Source organism: Quercus lobata, chromosome 3 (genome assembly GCF_001633185.2).
Source record: "Quercus lobata isolate SW786 chromosome 3, ValleyOak3.0 Primary Assembly, whole genome shotgun sequence".
Lineage (NCBI taxonomy): Eukaryota > Viridiplantae > Streptophyta > Magnoliopsida > Fagales > Fagaceae > Quercus > Quercus lobata.
The window spans coordinates 66,927,397-66,946,863 of NC_044906.1; the positions used below are offsets into that span (position 1 = coordinate 66,927,397).

The 19,467-nt window shown below is 37.1% G+C and overlaps 4 protein-coding genes and 1 pseudogene across 5 annotated transcripts; all 5 read left to right on the forward strand.

The window, feature by feature from the left end:
* The first annotated feature begins 524 nt into the window (after positions 1-524).
* LOC115978707 (pseudo histidine-containing phosphotransfer protein 5-like) lies at positions 525-2,768 on the forward strand. The gene is made up of 6 exons (XM_031100553.1): positions 525-616; positions 1,092-1,216; positions 1,444-1,512; positions 1,793-1,864; positions 2,265-2,337; positions 2,418-2,768. Exons 1-6 carry the CDS (start codon positions 557-559, stop codon positions 2,505-2,507), a joined length of 489 nt encoding a protein of 162 aa, XP_030956413.1. The 5' UTR covers positions 525-556; the 3' UTR covers positions 2,508-2,768.
* A 3,922-nt stretch (positions 2,769-6,690) lies between these two features.
* LOC115983097 lies at positions 6,691-6,801 on the forward strand (annotated as a pseudogene).
* Positions 6,802-9,289: 2,488 nt separating this feature from the next.
* On the forward strand, positions 9,290-11,434 carry LOC115981314. Its single transcript, XM_031103467.1, has 2 exons — positions 9,290-9,694; positions 10,841-11,434. The coding sequence occupies exons 1-2, from the start codon at positions 9,290-9,292 to the stop codon at positions 11,432-11,434; spliced, it is 999 nt and encodes a 332-aa protein (XP_030959327.1).
* A 642-nt stretch (positions 11,435-12,076) lies between these two features.
* On the forward strand, positions 12,077-14,000 carry LOC115982845 (phospholipase A-2-activating protein-like). Of its 2 annotated transcripts, none has more exons than XM_031105565.1 (4): positions 12,077-12,328; positions 12,981-13,084; positions 13,230-13,298; positions 13,849-14,000. In XM_031105565.1, the coding sequence occupies exons 1-4, from the start codon at positions 12,246-12,248 to the stop codon at positions 13,857-13,859; spliced, it is 267 nt and encodes an 88-aa protein (XP_030961425.1). In that variant the 5' UTR covers positions 12,077-12,245; the 3' UTR covers positions 13,860-14,000. The 2 variants fall into 2 exon arrangements, with proteins under 2 accessions (XP_030961425.1, XP_030961426.1); XM_031105566.1 differs by having other exon boundaries at positions 13,860-14,000.
* A 2,839-nt stretch (positions 14,001-16,839) lies between these two features.
* LOC115981315 lies at positions 16,840-19,467 on the forward strand. The gene has a single exon (XM_031103468.1). The coding sequence runs from the start codon at positions 16,840-16,842 to the stop codon at positions 19,465-19,467; it is 2,628 nt and encodes an 875-aa protein (XP_030959328.1).

Here is a 19,467-nt window from a genome sequence, read left to right on the forward strand (position 1 = left end):
ATATTAGAATAGGAAATTTTAAGTTCGATCTCTATCGCGAGTTTGAATCCATACATAAAAGGGAGTATTAAAAACTTAAAATTATAATAAAGTAATTAAATTCACCATTTCTTAATCGTTTAAGTTTTTGGGAGAATTTTTAATTTAGCAGCCAATCATAAAAATGGCATGTCTTTCACACTTTAGTTCTTCAAAGTCCTCCGATTTTCTTGCCAACATGGCATCCACCAAACTCACCGTTACACATATTTCATAGATGAGTGATGACTGCTAATTATTGTGTTGTATCTTCTAAATGATTGTTTTTCACATACTTGTTATGTCCTAGTCATTGTTTTTTTACTTTTATATAATCTGGTGTAGCCTTTTGGTTAATATTACTATTAAGTTGTAAATAACAATTTATTTTCTTTTTTAATTTTACTTATTAGAATTAATTAGTGCACACATAAAATGTGTTTTCCTCTAATTATTTTTTTGGCTATAAATCTCCTAACTTGCTTCTCATTCGGCATTCAAGCTTTCAAAATTGTTGTCCCATTGTCTTTTTGTGAGAATGGCTAGCAGTTCCTTGCAGCAACAAATTGCCTCCATGAGGCAATCCTTCTTTGATGAGGTTTTTCTCTTCTTAAGTTCTTTGCTAAAGATACATTGTAGTTGTTTTAACTTTGAACTTTATTTCCAAAATCTCATTACTATATGATATTTTGCATGGTATTTATGCAACAATTTTACGCATCCTTTTACCTTTTTGTTTTCGATATACTTGTTTGCTTTGAATGTTTAAAACTGATCATTCGTGAAAATTATTTGATAAATATTTGAATAAAAAAAAGATAAAATGAGTAGCTAAATAAAACTTAAAGAATTTATGGTGGAAATGTAAACTGTTCTAAGGAAAAAAATATCAATATTTTTCATGAAATTTTCAATCGGAAATTTTAAATTTAATGCTATATTAACCAATATGCTTACATATTCAAAAGCATTATGAAATTGTCCACATAAAAAAATAAAAAAATAAAAAATAAAACTTTTTTTTTATTATGCAAAAATGTGGTCTGAATGAGATTGTGAGCAATGTTTTGCAGGGAATCATTAACCGTGACAGGTTCATCCAATTGGAGAATATGCCCAATTCGGATTTTGTTAACATTGCTATTAAGGCATATTTCAAAGATTCACCGAAAGCTATCAATGACATTGAAAATGCACTGTGAGTGGCGTACGTAACATGAAATTGCATGCATGAGATATATTTCCATTTAATTTAAACCACATTCGTTATTATTTATTTCTGAGCAAATTTTGTAAAAAAATTTAATAAACAATAATATAACAACAACAATGACAGTGATATTGTTGCCTTCAAGCTCTAAACTCATTCACTATGATCAGATTAGTTTAAATAATATTAGGCTATATTTGTTTATATATATATAGGGAGGCCAATCCCCTCAATGTCACGGAGTTGGATGGGTGTCTTCAAATTTTCAAAGATGGCAGCGACTGGTATGGTATTTTCCTATTTTCTTAGTCTTGTATTAATGTTGGAGTATATGGATCAAAAATGAAAAAGTGGTTAACTTTTTTTTTTTTTTTACAATTTTTTTAATATCAAAAAAAATTCTAAAATGAATAATTAATATATATCTTAAGGATATATATTAACCGGACCCTATAAAAAAAATATAATCCAAATACCCCTTTCCCCCAAAAAAGTAATTAGACTTTTATGGTTTTTTTTTTTTTTTTACACTAAATACAACATCTATTTTGTTATTATTTGCAGCATTGGTGCTAGCAAGGTGATTACTGAAATCAATAAAATAAAGTTTTGTTGCTATGATAACGACATGGAAAGGTAAGGTTTATACTTTACCTAGCTACTTGAATCCTTTTCCTCATGCCGTAATAAGTTGGAGTATTAAATATAAATTTATATGTTTATCTTTTTTATATCATCTATTATTTTAATCTAAAAGTTAATAATTAATTAGCCTATTTCAGTCCATTTTAAAAAGAAAAAAAATCAAATAATTTTAAAAATCTATATATTGTATAAAATACACTTTGTTAGAAAATAATCACATTATTTTAAGAAGAGTTTGAAACTAATATTTACAAGTTTCATCTATTATTTTCATTTTTCATTTAACAAAAAAACAAATCGTCAATTTTTTCTGTTCATGCGGATATGCAACTAGTTATTATAATTGCTTAGTGTTGTATGCAATTATTGACTTGTCAATAACTATGAGCAGGAGTAGGGTTGCACTTGCTATGATGCAACTAGAGTATATCACTTTGAAGAGCAAATTGGAAGCCTATTTGGAGGTCTCTCTCTCAATTAATTGTCTTGCTTAAGGTCAAGATAAATGAGTGACATGTTGATTTGTTTTCTGTTTATTCTACAGTTGCTTCGACAAGCTGCACCAGCATCTACACCTATATTTCTGTCTAATACTAATCCTCCAGGTCAAGGATCGGCTAATGGGAATGACTAGTATTTGGGGATTATTTCATTCACCATTTCAATAATAATACTAATATAAATAAAGTCTAGGCATTTTGCCTTTGTTAATAGAATAATAATGAATAAAAAAAATATAGGTATTCTTACCTATGGCATGAGTATGTCGCTTTATATTTCTTGTTTCTCTAGAACTAATTTGTCTGTGTGTGATCAATGCATACTGGTTCCTTCACCAAGTCTAATTGTAATAAAGGTTGCCTATGTTTTAGGAAACCCTTTTATCTTGCTTTTATATTTAAACTCACTCCATATATGGTTATTAACCTGATATGGATCTCTCTCTCTCTCTCTCTCTCTCTCATATGTATACAACAGAAATTTTGTATAATGTATGAATCACATGAGAGATAAGAACGACTTACATGGTATGAAGAAAGAGAATACAAAAATTAAATGGTTCGGTCTAACCACTTACGTACATCCATGAAACTACATTTTTACTACTATCAGGTGTGTTACAAAAAAAAAAAAAAAGGTGTGTTACAAAAAAATCTAAGTAAGATATACATAGAAAATATATAAACTAGGGTTAGCCCTAATAGGAGTTTACAATATATTGAACTTCTTAGACCGTTTCTCAAAAAAAAAAAAAAAGGTGTGTTACAAAAAAATCTAAGATATACATAGAAAATATATAAACTAGGGTTAGCCCTAATAGGAGTTTACAATATATTGAACTTCTTAGACCGTTACACATAAGGGGCCATAAGCCCATATTCTTTAACACGTGCCTTCAAGGCAAATTGGCGATATCACATGATCTTGTTCTCTTTTTTAATATAATTAACAAGGTCAGGGATTTCTATCACTAAACGGTTTACAGTGTGTATATTAGTGGTCCAGTCAAATGCGCCTTAATGTGGGACAAGCTATGCCAAAGCTCATAAATTGACTCCAAAAAATGAAAAAGGCCTAGAACCACATAAGGGCCACATCAACCTTACTTGTCGGAGAAAATGGGCAAATACCCTTTTTTGGGAAATTAAACATTCGTTTGCCCTCTTTCTGAAACTAAATAGGTAATTGCCCCTCTTTTGTAACTCGACAATAGAGAAATCGAGTTTTAATGAATAACTCGATATTTGTATGGTCGAGTTAGTCTGACCCTTCGAATTTTTCCCAATAAAAAAATGTTTGTGTAGACGGTCATAACTCGGGAAACTGGAAATCGAGTTTTTTTCAGCGGTTTGAATCAATAGAACCCTAACGTCTCACAACGCTATTCAGTCACTCGCTCTCCCTGTACACTCTCTTTCCCTCGCTCTCTGCCATCACTCTCTCTCCACACTCTATCTCTCTCGCTCTGCGATCAGGCTTCCCCACTCTTCCTCGAGTCTCCATCAGTCGTCGTTGGTTCCCGCCGCCGCTGATTACAGGTACGGTCTTCTCCCTCTGAAATATTTTCTGATGTTGGTTAATGTTAGGTTGCGTTTTGTGTGGGATTTTGATTATTTTGTTGAAACTTAAGGAAGTAGTAAATTTACTAATGAAGATGAGAATTTTGTTGTCTTTTATATGCTGCAATGATGATTTTCTCATTAATGAGTTTAAATGTGCTTGGGGTTTTGATGAGGGGTTTTGGCAAATCGAGTGGTGTTATAACTTATATTTACATAAATAGTTAATTAATAATTATCCTAAGCTTTAAGAAGTGATTTAAATAGTTCTGAAATAATTTTTTTTATGGCAAGTTCTTATTTATTTAAGAAGTGATGTTGAAAATCTTGTGCTCAAAATATAATGTCTTACTGAATCTATGCTTTTATTTTATATTAATTGTGGTTTACTTGTTAGAAAATTGCTAACAATGTATTTGCTGCCATGTCAGATATGCAGGCACTAGATAGAGTGCGGCCTGGACCCGATATGGATACCCAGTTGGCCCAGCAGCCGAATCATCGGTCAAGTCCGCTTTGGAGGTGCGCCGCTGACGAGGTATGTAGTAGTATTATTAATACATGTTTGTTTTATAATTACCTCGTGTTTAATCTCCTAACACAATACTCGTCTGTGTGCAGGAGGCACCTGGCATGATAAAGGTTCGACGCTGTAAATGTGTATTGCCATAGGGTGGGTTAGATCCACGTATCATGCAACACATAGATGCAGCAGGGTTGACTGGTTTATTCAAGGTTCCTGATATGGAGGTCGACCACACCTTGATCACGGCGTTGGTTGAGTGGTGGCGTCCAGAGACGCACACGTTCCACTTACCCCATGGAGAAATGGGTATCACCTTGCAAGATATGGAGGTGATGCTGGGGCTTCCGGTGGATGGGTTGCCTGTCACTAGGAAGACAGACTACAAATGGAGTGAGCTGTGCGAACAGTTTTTGGGCCATAAACCTCCACCCCCGATACCAAACTCAAACAAGTCTACCCTTGCTGGGGCGAGGATAAGATACACCTGGCTTGATGCACAGTTTGCCGATCCCTTAGTTGCGGACGCTGCTGACGAAGTCGTGCAGCAACATGCCCGCTACCACCTACTTGTACGGATGGGGGCCCTCTTGTTCATGGACAGGTCTGCGGACCAGGTCTCACTGCTGCCTCTGCAGTTGCTCAACCCAGTCAGCAATGCGAGACGGTATAGCTGGGGTAGTGCAGCATTGGCCTGGCTGTATAGAAAACTTTGTGATGCATCGAAGAAGGATGCGATGCAGATTAGAGGAGCACTCTTGTTGGTGCAGCTATGGGCCTATTCAAGGTTCCCACAATTATGCCCTGTTGTGAGGCCGCCTCTACCGCCAGTGCACTCAGGGCCCCTTGCCATTAGGTACGTTCATTGAGTTCTCGTTATTTGTCTCTTTCATATAATTAAAAATATGCCAAACTAACAAACGAAAGAAACTTATCAATGCTTAGTATATGGATGTGAAATATAAAAGCAAAGTTTGTTAAATGTAAGGTTCAGTAATGAGCATTTGTCGACACCTCATGTTTGGTAGGTGGAGCGGGCCAAAATGCACCGCAAAGCATGCCACACACGTCCTTGCTGCTTACCGGGCGTCACTGGCTACACTACGGGCCGAGCAGGTATTCGGTTAATTTAGTTTGAATTCTTATGACCACGTTTCCCTCAATTCTTATGACTACGGGCCGAGCACGTTTCCCTCAAATGCACCGCACATGCTTTTATTTTCGTTTCCCTCAATTTTTATTTTATTTTGAATTCTTGGATTGTTGTAGGAATGAGTTGATTTCATAATACCATCCAATCATTTTGTTTGATACTTGGATTTCCATCCCATCATTTAACTCAATTGGAATGTCCATCGTGAAGTACTTCACATTAGAACTTCCATTTGTAGCACCTGCATGAATACTTGCTCGTCCTTACATAAAGTAAAACAAAAGTAAAAAATTCTTGAATGTTAAATCAAAGGGTTTTTTCCAAATTGGGTTGGATTGAAGGGTTTTTTCCAATGCAACCCAACTCACATGACTCAGGTTAAGTTGGGTTAAATCAATGGGTTATATATAAATTTAGTCATATATATATAAAGTAGAATTTGGCTATATTCTTCATTATGTACGGAAACGTTTGTGATTTACACCGAAAAAAAAAAAAAAAAACACAGAATAAATTGTCCCTTTTCCAAGATGTTTGAAGCATGTGCAACATGCGCAAAAGATTGAGCATGAAGTCTTGGTTTAGTGCAAGACAGTGAGTTCAAACTTGTGTTGCAACCAAAAAACAAAAACTCCACCAATTGTTACAAATGTCATTAAGCTGATGCAATGAAGAGAAGACGCACATATTGGATTATGTAATTGGTTATAATTCAATGAGAAATGAATTTACCTAATAGTATACCAAAGATAATCAGATTTGTCTTTGGTTGTATTTGTGTGCTCAAGTAATTCATTTGATTTTAATGATGCATCTTCGAAACTGACGATGACATCTTTAAATTCTTTCCAGCTACTAACTGAATCAAAAGTTTGTGTTCATTTTCTGATTATGTCATTATACACCGTTTCAACCTATTTAACATGAGAAAATAGAACTTTTAGCCTGCTATGAAAATGAACTAAAAAATTTCAAAACAATATTTCTTAAGACTTTATATAAGGCGAATGATTGTAAACGCAGAAGATATCAATTAAATTCTAAACAACAAATTTCCTACTATAAACTTGACAAATATGGGTCTTTTCAGAACAAGGGAATCAAGGCATATTAGAATACAAATGATATTTTCAAAACGCATGGCCCCTGCGCAAGGATGACACGCATAAATCGAGAAATGGTCCAAATTTTTTTCTTTCCCTAATCCTTGCGTGAATTCTGCTTCACTGTCTTCTTCGTTGTTTTTGCACTTTCTGCTTCTTTACATGCGTTTTGGAGTCTTGCTCAACAGGTTAGCCCAGACTTGTGCTCATAATTCTTTTAGAGAGAGTTTGAATCTTTGATAGTTGTTATACTTCAATATTAAAGCTTTAAAATAGAAATTTTTTTTAGAACTGTTGAAGCTTATTAATATTTCACACCTTCTGGATTCGCTATAGTTTTGGTGGTTGACTTAGATATTACCACAATTATATTCCAGATTTTCGTTGAATTACATTTGCTGAGTTAGAGCTTCTCTTCACTGTTGTAATATAGTTGGCTGTTAAATCTCATAAAATGATAAAATTCTTTAAATTTAGAACGTTGGGAAAGCTGCAAATGTTAAACTACGAAAATTTTATCTAATTATTGTGTAATCATGACATGAGAGCAAAAATATAACCCCAATTTGCATTTTTGGCCTAAGTACAAAAACAGAGGGAATGATGACATTATTGATCATTGGCCCGTAAAACACATGATCACTTCTCTGGCTTTCATTGAAATTTGAAATTAAGCAAACTAAAGGATGGAGTTACTCTGCCTTGAATGTCATAGAGTGACCATAGGCTAAGCCATTGCCATAGCTTGTCCTTGTCCAATGCTGGATGGTTGTCATTGCTTGGGTCCACACTGTGAAATTTCCAAAATACAAAGCCATTAGTGCCCCCCCACTAGGAACTCGAGAGTCCAGGGTATAGGTTAAACCCTTTGTGAGATTTGGGGTTGTTTAGGATGCCAGAGTGAGCACCGAAGATAGTCTCAATTGTTGCTTTGCCTTCAAAAACTTACTAATGTTTGGAGTTTATGCATTTCACTACCCCTGTGACAGAACATAGCAATATTTAGTATTAAGTGACCATCTAAGGTTAATATAAACTTTTATGTTATCTAAACATCCGTTTGGGATGTTCTAGTTGATGGTGTTTTCATAGGTAGTCAATGTGAATCTAAGCTCTTTACAATTCATTGGTGCCACTGGTGCTGCAGGTGGTTTTAGTGTGTGAGCTCCATTTGGGCATAGATATAAGTTTCATAGGTACGATCGAACTCTCTTGGCTAGAAGTTTCATATGTACAATTGCACCAGATTACTATCACGCTCTACTTTAGTCGGTTGTTTTTGCATATAGTCTCAATATATGCTACAAATTTGATTAAACAAATAAAATTTAAGCTTGTACGGTTTGTAATTAAGCTTGTGAAATCACTTGTAATTAATTAATAAAATGTTATGAGCTTAAAACCATAGTTATTGCTCTGCCTAATAAGTAGACAATTTAGTATTTCTTCTTCTAACATAGGGGTATCCAAGATTACAAACATTGTTATTGTGATGCAAAAAACATTGTTACATTGTAAGTTATAAATTACCTTTGCTGAATTGAAGGTTATATTTTTACAGTCTAGTAGAATACTGTTTGACTTCGATTTACGTATTCAAGTGGTATATTTCGAATATGCACAGCCTCGATTGTCTTCTTGGAAAACAATGGCCTAAGTTTAAAGAAACAAATAATTGTTAATCAGTGATATATGAGAAAACATAAAGACGCTTGACACATTACCTCTTGTTGTTGACCTAAATGAAAAGTTAGTTCGTGCTCCTTGCACCAAAGTTGGAGAGCAAAATTTAATTGCAGCATGCAACTCCTTAAGTTGTCCCCACTTTAGCTGCCTTAATAGTCCTAAAATTATTGAAAGCTATGGATTATTAACGAGTACTTTATTCATATAATTTTAGAAGCGTGCAAAATATGCTACTCACCATATTCTTCAAGAGGAATGTAATTTTAGACATTGACATAATTAGTTTGAGATAACTAAAAGGCTTACGTAATTTTCAACACTAAAATTTATAAGAAATATATATTTACATAGAAATATAATAACAGTATTTGATGAGGATTATACCATGTAATAGTTTACATAGCTTCCATTTCTTACAATATAAAGTGCTACTTGAAATGCAATGTCTTCAGTAGACCTTATAATAGTCATTTTGTTCTCATTCATTGAAACATTGTTAATGACTAATGCAATTAATGTAGCACAATATTTCTATTACGATAAAAAGATTTTGCGAAATCATCAACTTGGATTCATCTTATAGCCATAAGGATGCTCTAGTACCCTCCTCTAAGTTTGGTTCAGATTGAAAACCCTAGTATTTGATGGTGTCAGTTAGCTTTGAACCCTGTCCAGCATATGAACATGGGGCTGAAAATGGTGGACATGAACAACCTAAATCTTTTAATATTTTTTGCAGGTCAATTTTGTTGTTCTTTTACTTTCTGCCCAATAATCCCTGAAGATTTTGTGTACGACTAGAAGCAAGAAATTCCATGCTTTGCATATTACATATCACAAACATAATGTTAAATTAGTATGATGTCTCACTATCACAAACATAATCTACTTATGCAGATTGTATGGGAGCCGTACACGCATACGCTAGGCTCCCTACCTGCGTATTGCACTGCTGGGCAGCATATTTGGAAGGCCGAGGTGCCGTTGATATTCTTTTGGATAGTGGAGTGGCATCATCCTGAGCGAGTCCTCCGTCAGTTTGGGATGAAACAACCAGTTCCAAGTGTCGTGGATACGTCGACTACCCTTCACAAGATATCCCTTCAGGGTAAATGGGAGAAGAACTGGGAGGTAGAACATGATCCCTTTATTCGGCAATGGGCCAACCGAGTGAATGTAGTTCGCGAGTCCGATCTCCTAGACGATGATGATACGTATCTCGTTGAGTACATGATGTGGTACAATCGCCACACAAGGCGGTACATAACACCAGAGTCTGCGTATTGGGAACTCATGGTGAGGCAACAATTCCTATTTTATGGATGAAACCATTGTTGGATTAAATATCCTCAGCAACTTTATCATGCATGCAAAAGTCCACAATAATTATCGTTGTTACATCTCTATAAGTTTCTCTGTCATTTTGTTTTAAAGTCAAAAAATACTGCATGACATGTCATTATATTTTAAAGTCAAAATACTGCATGATTTAAGTTGTTCATAACAAACTGAATTTGTCTTGATCCAATTTGTTTGCATGAGGAATGGTTAATGGGCAATGACTAATGATGACCACACCTTTGTTCATATAATTACATTCAACTTTTAAAAAGGGTGGGTTGGGTTGGGTTTTATTGTATTTTATTTTATTTTTTGTTTATTTTTTTTTGTTTTTGGTTGGCTTGTACTTTAAAATGGACGGTGCAACTCTGTGTAGTAGTGATAAATTCACCATATTGTACTAGTTTAGATAGCCTTTCCTCCAGGACTGATTAATGTATTACATATTCCTTGATAGATATTACCTCTAGGATTGGGAAGTCCCTTACTAAACTGTTGGTAGAATGCAATTCCCAACAGCTTAAAGGTCATTTAAAATCTTGCAAGTATTCAGCAAGGAGATGTGCATTTATACTAGATTCAAGTATGATATATGTTCTAAGTTTTTGGTACTTCCCTTAATTGAAACTTGAAGCTTGCGTTTGATATTTTCAATTCATTTGATTTGGGCGTGTACGTTAGGAAATAATAACTTCAAAATATGTGTCCTGATTGCAATGTGATATTGATGGAGTTGTAAATCTGGTGAAGCCTAGATACAGAAGTGAAATTCTGATATTTTCACTTATGCTAAGATTGAACTTATGTACAACCAACTATACGTGTTTTTTAGAAGTATTATCTCAATGTTTAGATTGCATAGCGATAAACATAACAGGAAACTGAAAATTCCTGAGTGTTGGGTTGGAACTATAAATTTTTGCACAGGGGGGGCCAACCCCTATTTTTATACACTGTCTTTTTAAAGATGCTTCATAATTATAAGTAATATAAGGATTTCATTAGCTATGTTTGCTACTTTTTCTTTTGATTTTGGGACAGATTTATCCAAGTTTTGCATCATACTTGCGTTCTTGCTTTTATGACGCCCTTGTTTTGTAGGTTCGGACGATGATTAGGTCTATACAGAGGTGTGATGAAGGTTCTGACATGCACACTGACCTTACATTTACACTAGAGCTTGTGGAGGAGCTAGGCCGACTTAAATTGGCGAATTCGCTTGCAGAAGCAGTTGACATTGATACACAGGCCCCAGTTCGTGGCGGGCAACGTGGTGGGTCTCGTGGGGGTGGACATCGTGGAGGTGGTCAAGCTGGTCGCAGCCGTACGACCGAGTCGGCTCCCATCTACGAGGAAGGGAATGAGGAGGGTGTAGAAGAGGCATGGCTTGGCGCTGATTGGGTACTGTCTGATGACGATGGCAGGACACCGCGATGCACGCCTGGCGATGGTGCTGGGCCATCCCATAGCGTCGATCATCAGGGCACTGTTCCAGCCCACACTACATCCCATGGTGCTAGCACGGACTTTGAGGGCCCTCCTCGTATGTCGCCCCCAGTTTTCAGTGGATCTGCCCATGATGGTGGATGCATATTTGTCCCCACACCAGGCATGCCCACCCCACCTCTAGTGCATGTGGACCCCACCATGTCAGCTCCATCTCAAAAACCCCCACGGAGAGGCTGTACAGATTGAGCAGATACCAGCTGAGGACATTGAGCCGGTGGAGGCTTTGCGGAGATCGCGACGCCCGCGTGTGCATGCTCTCGATTGCGGGACCGGTGATGGTATGTACTTCGTCTACACTTCCCATCTTCTTGAGCTACTTGTACTGTGCATTTGATTGATTATGTTAATTTAATTATGCTGTTGTGTCTGATGAAACAGGTAAGATTAGACCTGTCAGGGCATATGGGCGGAAACGAAAAGATCATTAAATGCCTTAGTGTATGCTTATACTTCCTGCCTACCTGCCTATAGGTGACTGCATAGTTACGTTTCACTTTTCTTCTAAAGTCGTATTTTTTTTTTAGACCTAACTGCAATGGTGGACACGAAAAGGCCATTGAGCTGGATTGTCCTTGTGTGCTTATTCTTCATGTGTATAGGTGACTGGAATAAGCATGCAAAATGTTCTACTAATTGGGGAGAATCTTGGTGGCTGTGCATCTATTTCTGGATCATTGCTTGGGGAGAATACTGGCTGTCAATGTGTTTGTTGTCAAGAAATTGATATTTTGGAGAAAACCCATAAGGCGTATTGTATTTATTGATGTATTAGGAAGTTTTTCTGCACTTGGAGTTTTGATTGCAATTTGACAAATGTTTGGATTGGTATTCATTTGAAGCCAAACTTTCTTGTGTTTTTGTATGTTGTTAGCTACAGTAAAGTGGGTTGTAAGAGAGTAATTTGTTTTTTTATTTTTGTTATTTTTGTGAGAAACAAATGTGTGGTATTGTTGATAAGCAAGAAGAAGTAATTTGATACTTTCTGTAAAAGAGTTTGATGACGAAGTTTATGCGGATCAATGGCAGAACCAACTCCTTTGTAGCAAATCATTTATCCGAGTCTCTACAATGCTTGGCTAGGTATGTGTCTCTCTCCAAATTTTCTGATTCGACTTCCCTACAATTCCTAGATTGGTACATCCTCCTTCCCATTTTCTTATTTTTAATCTCCTTTAAATCCCCTCCTCTCTAGAATGATTAGATCTGTGTACATTTGATTACAAGTTCGTTAGTAGGAACTTTGGAGAATAGAATTTATATTTTTTTTTTCTGAGTTCTAGAGCAGCTCACAATATAACTTACCCAAAGCTGAAAACGGCAAAAATCTTAGTTATGTGTGCATGTTTTGTTCCTTTCGCTTCTTGGGGTTTGTAATTGTTATTTATCATTGTATATATTACCTTTTCATTTTGGTAGCAATTTGGGAACCCAATGAGAAACATTTAATTGATTATTGATTTTTTCATCAATTAGCCTTCTTATTTTATGATTTTCAGTATATATATATATATATATGTTGTGTGTGTCATTGGCCAATGAATCAAATCTTGTCCATCATTTTCTTTAATGAAATGATGGAGGCGTTAATGAAAAATTTGCATACTGTTTGAATGTTACTTTTATTGTTTGTGTATTGCCGTTTTTTGGGTTTGAATTATTATCTATGCTTACAAAGGTATATGCATTTTTCTCAATAATTTTCGGTTAGTATCTAATGTCTCCTTCACCACAGCACATTAAGACGTTGGAGAAGTGGCCAACCTTCAGAATCCTGGGAGGCTCATAAGGCAGCAATCCAAGCACTCATAAAGCTGCCTTCAGGCGAGCTTGTTACAGGTATAATATGATTCAGTAGTTGGAACTGGTTACATCAGATTTTGTTGGTAGTTGGAACTGGTTACATCAGATTGGAATGCATAGATCCAACCATGTCTTTCACTATGAACTTATGGGGTTCATTTTTATGCTACCACGATTTTAGGTTCAAGTGATACAACTTTAAAACTTTGGAGAGGAAGCAAATGTACACATACTTTTGTTGGGCATACAGGTATTTTTTCCATTTATTTGCCTTCATTGTGCTTTATATATATATCCTTATCTGCAATGTGTTGAAATCATGTGGGAATGAAAAAATTGTAGATTTTGCAAACTAACGATGCTGTAAAATTTTCTTCTTACATGTCTGTTTGGTGATCATCAAACATATTTTCTTTGAGCTTCCTATAAGTTAGAAGTGGAAGAAGCATTTAATAAGACTTCTGATCTACAAGTTGGCATTAATTGACCAAACTGTTGACATGGGTAATCCTCATATGTTTAGTGCTTTACATGGTTTGATTGCTAAAAAATTTAGACATGATGATCCCTCTTTGTCTCCTGTGGAGTATTTGGTGGGAAATGAATGCTTGCACTTTTGACGGAAGTGAGATTGATTCTTGATTTGAAGTTGCTCTTCGGACTTTATCTAAGCGGACTAATGCTTTGGCATTCATTACCAATCTGACTGGTTTTGTATTTATCTTCACATGATTGAGAGTTGTGTTATTTGCTTCAAACTTGGCTTTATAATATGGCTTTATATATCATTGATAAAACAGATCAAATATAGGCTGATGCACTTGTTCTGAGGGGGATCAGTTGCACATTTGAGGAAGGGCACAAAATACGTATTGTTGGCAGAATTGGCAGTGGCAAGACCACTCTCATAGAGATGAACCTGTTTTGTCCAGTGGAGCTAGCTAGAGGGAAGATATAGTAATGTATTATTGAAACCTGTAGTATTCCATGTAATGTTCACTTTTTACGTAACTTTTAAATTTTAAGTGTTCATTTTTTTCCTAATTCAGAATAATATTACAAGGTACATCATAATTTTAGGGTTTTATTTACTGTGTTTGGGATTCAAGAACCTTTATATAGCTGTGTTATTTGTTTTTTTTAGTTGGTTGGTGTCAATTTTTATTCATGGTCATTTTGTTCTGGACTTCTTATATTGTGGCTATTAAAATTTTCAGAATTGACTTGAAGAATTTAGATAATTTTCTAATGTTGGACGATTTATCATGTATGAATAATTCCAATCCTATCTTTTTTAAACTTTGAATTTTCTTTGATTGGTATGGATTGCAGTGAATCCTCCAACGAGGAGGATTTCCAAATCGTTCATGTATTCATGATGAAATTCATTGTTGTTTTTTACGTCATGTACATTCGTTAATCGTGGCTCATTGTGTATAGGCTGATCTAGTATTTTGTAACTACACAATAATGGACTGCAGTGAATCAAATAGACGGGGTACGACCAAAGCTGACTGAATAGGATCAAATAGAGTAAATAGAATGTAGTACACCGATTTTCCTAGAAACCACAGTGGACTGAATAAGACCAAAGTAGATATAATGGACCGAATACGACCAAAGTAGTCCAAAAACAAAAATAATAAGGTTATTTTTCTATATATACATATCTGCCAGTGAAACAATTGGAAAACGATGACACTTCTACTTAAAGCACACATGACAACAGATGGTACTTGGAAGTATACACATATCTTACTAAATACCACAACAAGAAGTCGTACTTTTGCATTCATGCATCCGTACGTTGTCTCGTGGGTGCATCAACTTCATCATCCCCCACAACATGAGCCACCACTTCATTCAACATGTTTGCACTCAACGTTGCGATCCTCCTTGCGTGGTCATGCTCCTCAATGGCAACTTTCAACTGATACCTTAACAAAGTGTGCCTAATGTCTCCACTGCCATAGTTGGTTCCTTCGCTTTGAGAAGTGCTAGGTGGAGTTGAGGTTGATATGTTTGGAGTTTCCCACGATGTAGACGCACCACCATGCACGCCCATACCATTACCATGCAAATACTCCATGTATGCAGCTTCGGCTTCCCTTCGATCTTTATATGATTTGTGATTGGCATTTGGGAATTTATGAACTTGTCTACTCGCATCTAGCCAACTGTCGTATATGCTTGGAACATGACCGTTAAACACAACATAGGTTCGTCCCATCCTGCTCTACAAACACGCAATGGTGGGAATTCTTTGCACTAGAATGTGGTTGCACCTTCTAACGTATGAAGTGCGCTTTTGTAGAGGAAATGGGGCTAAAACTCGATTCTATAGAAATCGAGTTATAGCATGCGGAGTTACATGTAACTCGACTTCTTATTAACCGAGTTTCTGAAATGCCGTCATTTCAATATGTCTTGTCAACAGTAACTCGATTTATGTGGTATCGAGTTTTATATAAAATCGATTTCCTTAATATCGAGTCATATTGTCCCCCTCCCCACATTTTAGAATCCATGCACGTGTCTGGCTCTATCTGTGTTGAAAACCTTCACTGTCTGGTCTCTGAAAAAGAAAGCCTATGAGGTGAACAAAGTTTGCTAACTCTTCTGCCATTTTCCTTGTCATTATTGCATCCTCACCAGGCGTGCTGTTGCTGTGGTCCCCTTCTTCTTTGTTCTGGCACATCTTCCCTGACAGGTATATATTCACTTACATAACTACTTATAAATGGATTGACTTACATAACTACTTATAATTTGGATTGCTTTCTACAACTGTTTTATTCTGACATTATGTGTGTGTATATATATACATAAATGTATGTATGTATAGATATATGTATATATAGACAAACGTACTTACCCATATCATAAGATGTATATGTGGCATTCCCAAATATATGTATACACACACACACACACACACACACACACACATATATATATATACATGTATGTATGTGTGTATATGCAAATATATGTAAATATAAACAAAGCTACCTACCCATATATGATCACATGTATGTATATATATATATATATACACACATGTATAGGTATGTTTACATATAATGTATGTGCTTAGGGCACCAATTTTTTGAAACATTTTGTTAGGAATTGCAAAAACTGTTAATGCATTGAAAATCCTGAAAAAAATTGTCCAAGAAACGATTAATTATTGTGTGCTCTTATGACTTATGTGAGAATAATCTTATATGTGTGTGTGTGTGTGTGTGTGTGTGATAGTGACATTGTATACATATTGTTCCTAAATATGTATAGATATAGTAATGTATATAATAATTATTTTTGAGAATTCTTTTGGGAAATATGTATATAATCATTCTAAATAAACATATATATAAACAAACATTGTACGGTGAATTCATATGATGACATATGCATTCATTCATACATATTAACAATGATGTGTAATGTATACTGAGGTTTAAATTGTATGGTTCTTTCAGTTCTGAAAGGCTTTACTGTGTGGGTTCTGAAAAAGAAAGCCTGCGAGGTGAACAAGTTTTGCTGACCATGTTTGCATTTTCCTACTCCATATTGCATCCTTACCAAGCGATATTACAAACACCCTGATTCTTTGTTGTGGCACGTCTCCCCTAAAAGGCCAATGTTTGTGTCCAAACAAATCAAGTGTGTACACCTATAATTAGGATAGCATCATAGTGCATCTGTAAAAGATTAATTACTGTTGCATTAACATAACCCCCTATCTTTTGCATGATAACCACAATTAATTGTCCTTATCCAAGTCTGGCATGGGTCGTCACTGCTTCTACGTTTACTATGATGGGGAACAGTATTTCCATGACTTGCATGGGCTGTCCTATAAAGGCGAGTCAGTGAAGCAGAAGTTCATTGAGTTGAAATGGGGAACACACTTGAGAAAAATGCACCGGAAGATAATGGAAGCTCTACGGTTGGACAAGGAGTCACATAAGATATCCATTGTGTACCGTGCCCCCCAGATACTTGTGAGTACTCAGGTTGTCTACAACTCAAATCCGTTGGGTTGCGATGCTGACGTGGACATGATGTGGGCAGTGATTAAGCGGAACCCCCAGTTCATAGCGTCCGACTTGTATGTAACTGTTGAGGCTGTTGGGTTCCATGGTAGTGCAAGTTCACAGCATGCCAGTGGGGTGGAAGAGCCACACTCATTGTCGGTTGACGTGCATCCTCCCTTTGCCTATGCCACGCCTTTCTCCTACAATAATCAACCATGTAGTGCGGTTGATCATTTGGACAACACCAAAGTGGTGGGCGCCACCAATACACATGATGTGGGAGGGTCTACTCACACATATGAGCATGTCCAAGCTGATATAGACGGGGAAATTGATATTGATGCCAGCCGAGATGTGTATGAAGAGTTCATTAATACTGATGGACCAGTGGACGACGCGGAGGTCTTAGATGTACCACTGATCGAAAATAACGAGGAGGATTGCCTTACAATAGTTCCTATCCCAGAATGGTTCACATCAAACACATGGGACAATATTAATGACCCATCACCTGCATTGGGTACAGGACATCTTACAAGTTGGCATAAAGGTGACCACCCAGCAAGGGGGATGCTATTTAAGAATAAAGCCTCTGTTCAATATGTGTTGACCCTCTACTCTGTGGAGCATAATAAGCAATACAAGGTCATCAAGTCTGACACCAATAGGCTGGTAGTGCGGTGTAAGAATGAGGCATGTCTGTGGTCAATTCGGGCCAATTGCAGCAAGAAGCACGGGATGTGGGTTATCAGTACATGTAAGGGTCCCCATAGTTGCTCATCCCTCCAGCTACCAACTGATGGGCGGATGATGGATTCAAAGTTCATCTCCATTGCACTTGAGAAGTATGTACGGGAAGACCTAACCCGAAAGGTAAGGGACTTGCGTAGTATGTTGCATGCAAGGCATGGGCATGATGTAACTATGTACAAGGTTTGGGAAGCCAAACAGAAGGCAGTTGCACGTATTTACGGGGATTTTGACAAGTCGTACGCAGAATTGCCACGATTTCTAGCTGCATTGTCTGATGCAAATCCGGATACTGTGACCACATTAAAGTGTGACCCCCATGTCCCGGGGACTTGTATATTCAACTCCGCGTTTTGGGCTTTCGGTCCGTGTATTAGAGGGTTCAGGCATTGCAAGCCAGTGATAAGCATAGATGCAACGCACCTCTATGGCAAGTACAAAGGAAAGCTGTTGATAGCAATGGCAATAGATGGTAACAACGAGGTTTATCCACTCGCATTTGCCGTTGTCGAAAGCGAGAGCACGGAGACATGGGGATGGTTCTTGGCATGCCTGTTGACCTATGTTACAGACCGCACCAATTTGTGTATAATATCCGACAGGCATCGTGGGATACAATCATGCTTCGATGACACCACTAGGGGCTACTTGCAACCGCCCTTAACACATCACCGGTATTGCCTCCGCCATTTAGTAAGCAATGTTAACACTAACTTCAATAGTGTGCCGTTGAAGAACTTGGTATGGAACGCAGCAACTGCGAATCAAGTTAGGAAGTTTGAGAACACCATGGATTGCATCAAGAATGTCAACCCGGCTGCGTACGACTATCTTAAGGAGGTAAATCAAGAAAAGTGGACACTTGTACATGACTATGGGCACCGATATGGGACAATGACAACCAACCTGTCAGAGTGCTTCAATGGGGTACTTAAGGGCGCACGTAGCTTGCCCATAACTGCAATGGTGAAGTTTACATTTTACAAGGTGAACTCATACTTTGACGAACGTCGAAACAAAACCCTAGAGAAGTTGGAAGAGGGGCAAGTGTGGTGCAAATATGCCTATGACAAGTTCGAGGAAAATCAAGAGAAGGCGAAGCTCCATATTGTTAGAAGGATGAGTGCGCAACAACGGTTATATACAGTGGAGACACAGTCTTCACTATTGAACATTGGCGGGGGAGATCACACCCATAGGGTTTCCCTCACAGACATGACATGCACGTGCGGCAAATGGGAAGCAAACAAGATCCCTTGTTCCCACTTGATAGCAGTTTGTGCCAAACACAACCATGATGCCACTGAGTATATGGATCATTTCTACCGCCTTGAAGAACGGTATCACAGCTATGAGCCTATATTCCAACCACTAAAAGATAGCTTAGAATGGCCGGAGCCAGCAGAAAGGAGAACCGTGATGCCAAACCAGCGGTTGATCCGTGAGAAAGGTCGGCCAAAGTCCACGAGAATCCGTAATGAGATGGATGACGAGGATAGGGAGTTGCCAACCTCATTGTGGATTGAGAATGGACCAAAGTTGAAGTGTGGGTTGTGTCACCAAGAGGGTCATAACCGTCGTACATGTCCAACTCGAAATGTGGCTTCAACAAGCCATGGTGCTATGTAG